The 1,745-nt window shown below is 41.7% G+C and overlaps 1 protein-coding gene across 1 annotated transcript in view; it reads left to right on the forward strand.

The window, feature by feature from the left end:
* Positions 1-1,274, forward strand: part of LOC104618493 (D-2-hydroxyglutarate dehydrogenase, mitochondrial-like) — a 2,736-nt gene extending 1,462 nt beyond the window's left edge. The window contains exon 3 of the mRNA XM_010284103.1: positions 1,015-1,274. Within this exon, the coding sequence (XP_010282405.1) occupies positions 1,015-1,274 (260 nt within the window). The remainder of the gene's footprint in view (positions 1-1,014) is intronic.
* Positions 1,275-1,745: the final 471 nt, after the last annotated feature.

The following is a 1,745-nucleotide window of genomic DNA, read 5'->3' on the forward strand; positions in this document are numbered from 1 at the left end:
GGCTCTTTTTTGTCTTCTTGCTCTGGACTTTCTATTTAAGTACATAGGTTGTTTAATTGGAACATTGATTTTATTAATGTATTTAGATATATTTGGTAGATAAATACATTCTTGTCCAAAGTGATTAGTCATATTGGAAGTAATTTTTGTCTGAGCCATTAACCCTCCAAAAGAGGGTGATAAAGGTAACGCGCAAAAGGGCTGGTACATCTGTCAGAATGCTTTGAAACGAAGTTCATTTTACAAGCAGTTAAATTGGTAGCTTAGCAGAGCTGTTCTGTTTAAAAAAAAAAAAGAGCAGTGCACTCTTCAGCACACTTGATTTGAGATGATTTGAAAAACATGGAAAGATAAGTCTGCGTAACAGGCTGCCTGTGGTAGCTCTTGGCATTGAGGATTTTTAAACTGTGTATGGTGAGGGTTTGCTGGGATGCCGGAAGAGGTTCTGGGGTGAGAATGAGTTAAGCTGTGTTTATCTTTTTGTGTTCTGTCGTCTTAATACCCAACAACTATGTGCTTAATCAAAAGTGGCAAAAGGAGAAAGTGTTCTGCTTGCTTTGTTTCTGTTGACACAGTGCCAAAGTGCATTTAGAACATTGCACAAACATAATAGGGAGAGAGGCAAGTGATGAAGGGCCGTATTAAAATCTAATGATCATTATGAAATACCACTGGGGAAGTCTTTGGCATGCCATTTCGGTAGTGGGACAATAATTAATGCGGCACAGTTGTTTGAATTTTAAAATAACAAGAATGGGAATTTGAAAGTAGCTTAACTCAGAGCACTTCCACAGATACGGTACTGAAAGCATGGAAAAACAAAGATCCTGTTTGAATTAGTTGTGTGTGGAGAGGCTGATGTTTGCAGAAGGACAGTGAACTTGTCCTTTTTCGCACACTTTGGAGACTAACAAAGGCACCGTTGTTTGAGCACATGGAGGAGGCAGTAACAAGTCTCTATAGCAGGGCCACTGAGTTTTCTTACAGACCCACCTCTGCAATGTTTTCTTCCAGGAGATGGAAACTTGCATTTGAACATCACGGCAGAGTCCTATAGCCATTCCCTGCTGGATGCCATCGAGCCATTTGTGTATGAGTGGACTGCAAGATACAACGGCAGTATCAGTGCAGAGCATGGACTGGGTTTCAAGAAAAAGCAGTTCATTCAGTACAGCAAACCCAATGAGGCAGTCTTTCTAATGCAGCGTTTCAAAACCATGTTAGACCCCAAAGGGATCCTCAATCCGTACAAGACTCTGCCCTCCAGTTCCTGAGAGCAGCACGCACTGAGAAGTGAGCAGACACCATCACGCGAGGATGGCATCTCTAGCTCGGTAACTGCACTTAGCCATAAACAAACTGATGGATCAAGCAATCATGGAGAATGCTCCTTGTTTTATTTCTTTAGTGTGGTGAAACAAGTAAAGGAACATGGTTTCTCTTTTCAGGTGTGCCTGTTTTTTCTGAAGAACACATCACTGGCTTTGACCATGTGTGTTTCCTACTTAATCTGAACACTGAAACCAAGCATGCAGATATTGTCTGTGGGTATTCCAGCTCTCTTTCCTCTTAGTTTGCTCTGATTTATTAGTGGAGTGACACCAGTCAGAGGAGGCATTTTCTCACTTGGGGTGTGCAAGTGAAGCATCAGAGGCACAGGAGAAGAACCTGTGGATGCTATACCAAGTGAAAATGTTGCTCTTCCTCACTTGTTTTGATCTAATATGCTTGTCCAAAAGCCCACA

The sequence above is a fragment of the Phaethon lepturus genome, unplaced genomic scaffold, assembly GCF_000687285.1.
Source record: "Phaethon lepturus isolate BGI_N335 unplaced genomic scaffold, ASM68728v1 scaffold19523, whole genome shotgun sequence".
Classification (NCBI taxonomy): domain Eukaryota; kingdom Metazoa; phylum Chordata; class Aves; order Phaethontiformes; family Phaethontidae; genus Phaethon; species Phaethon lepturus.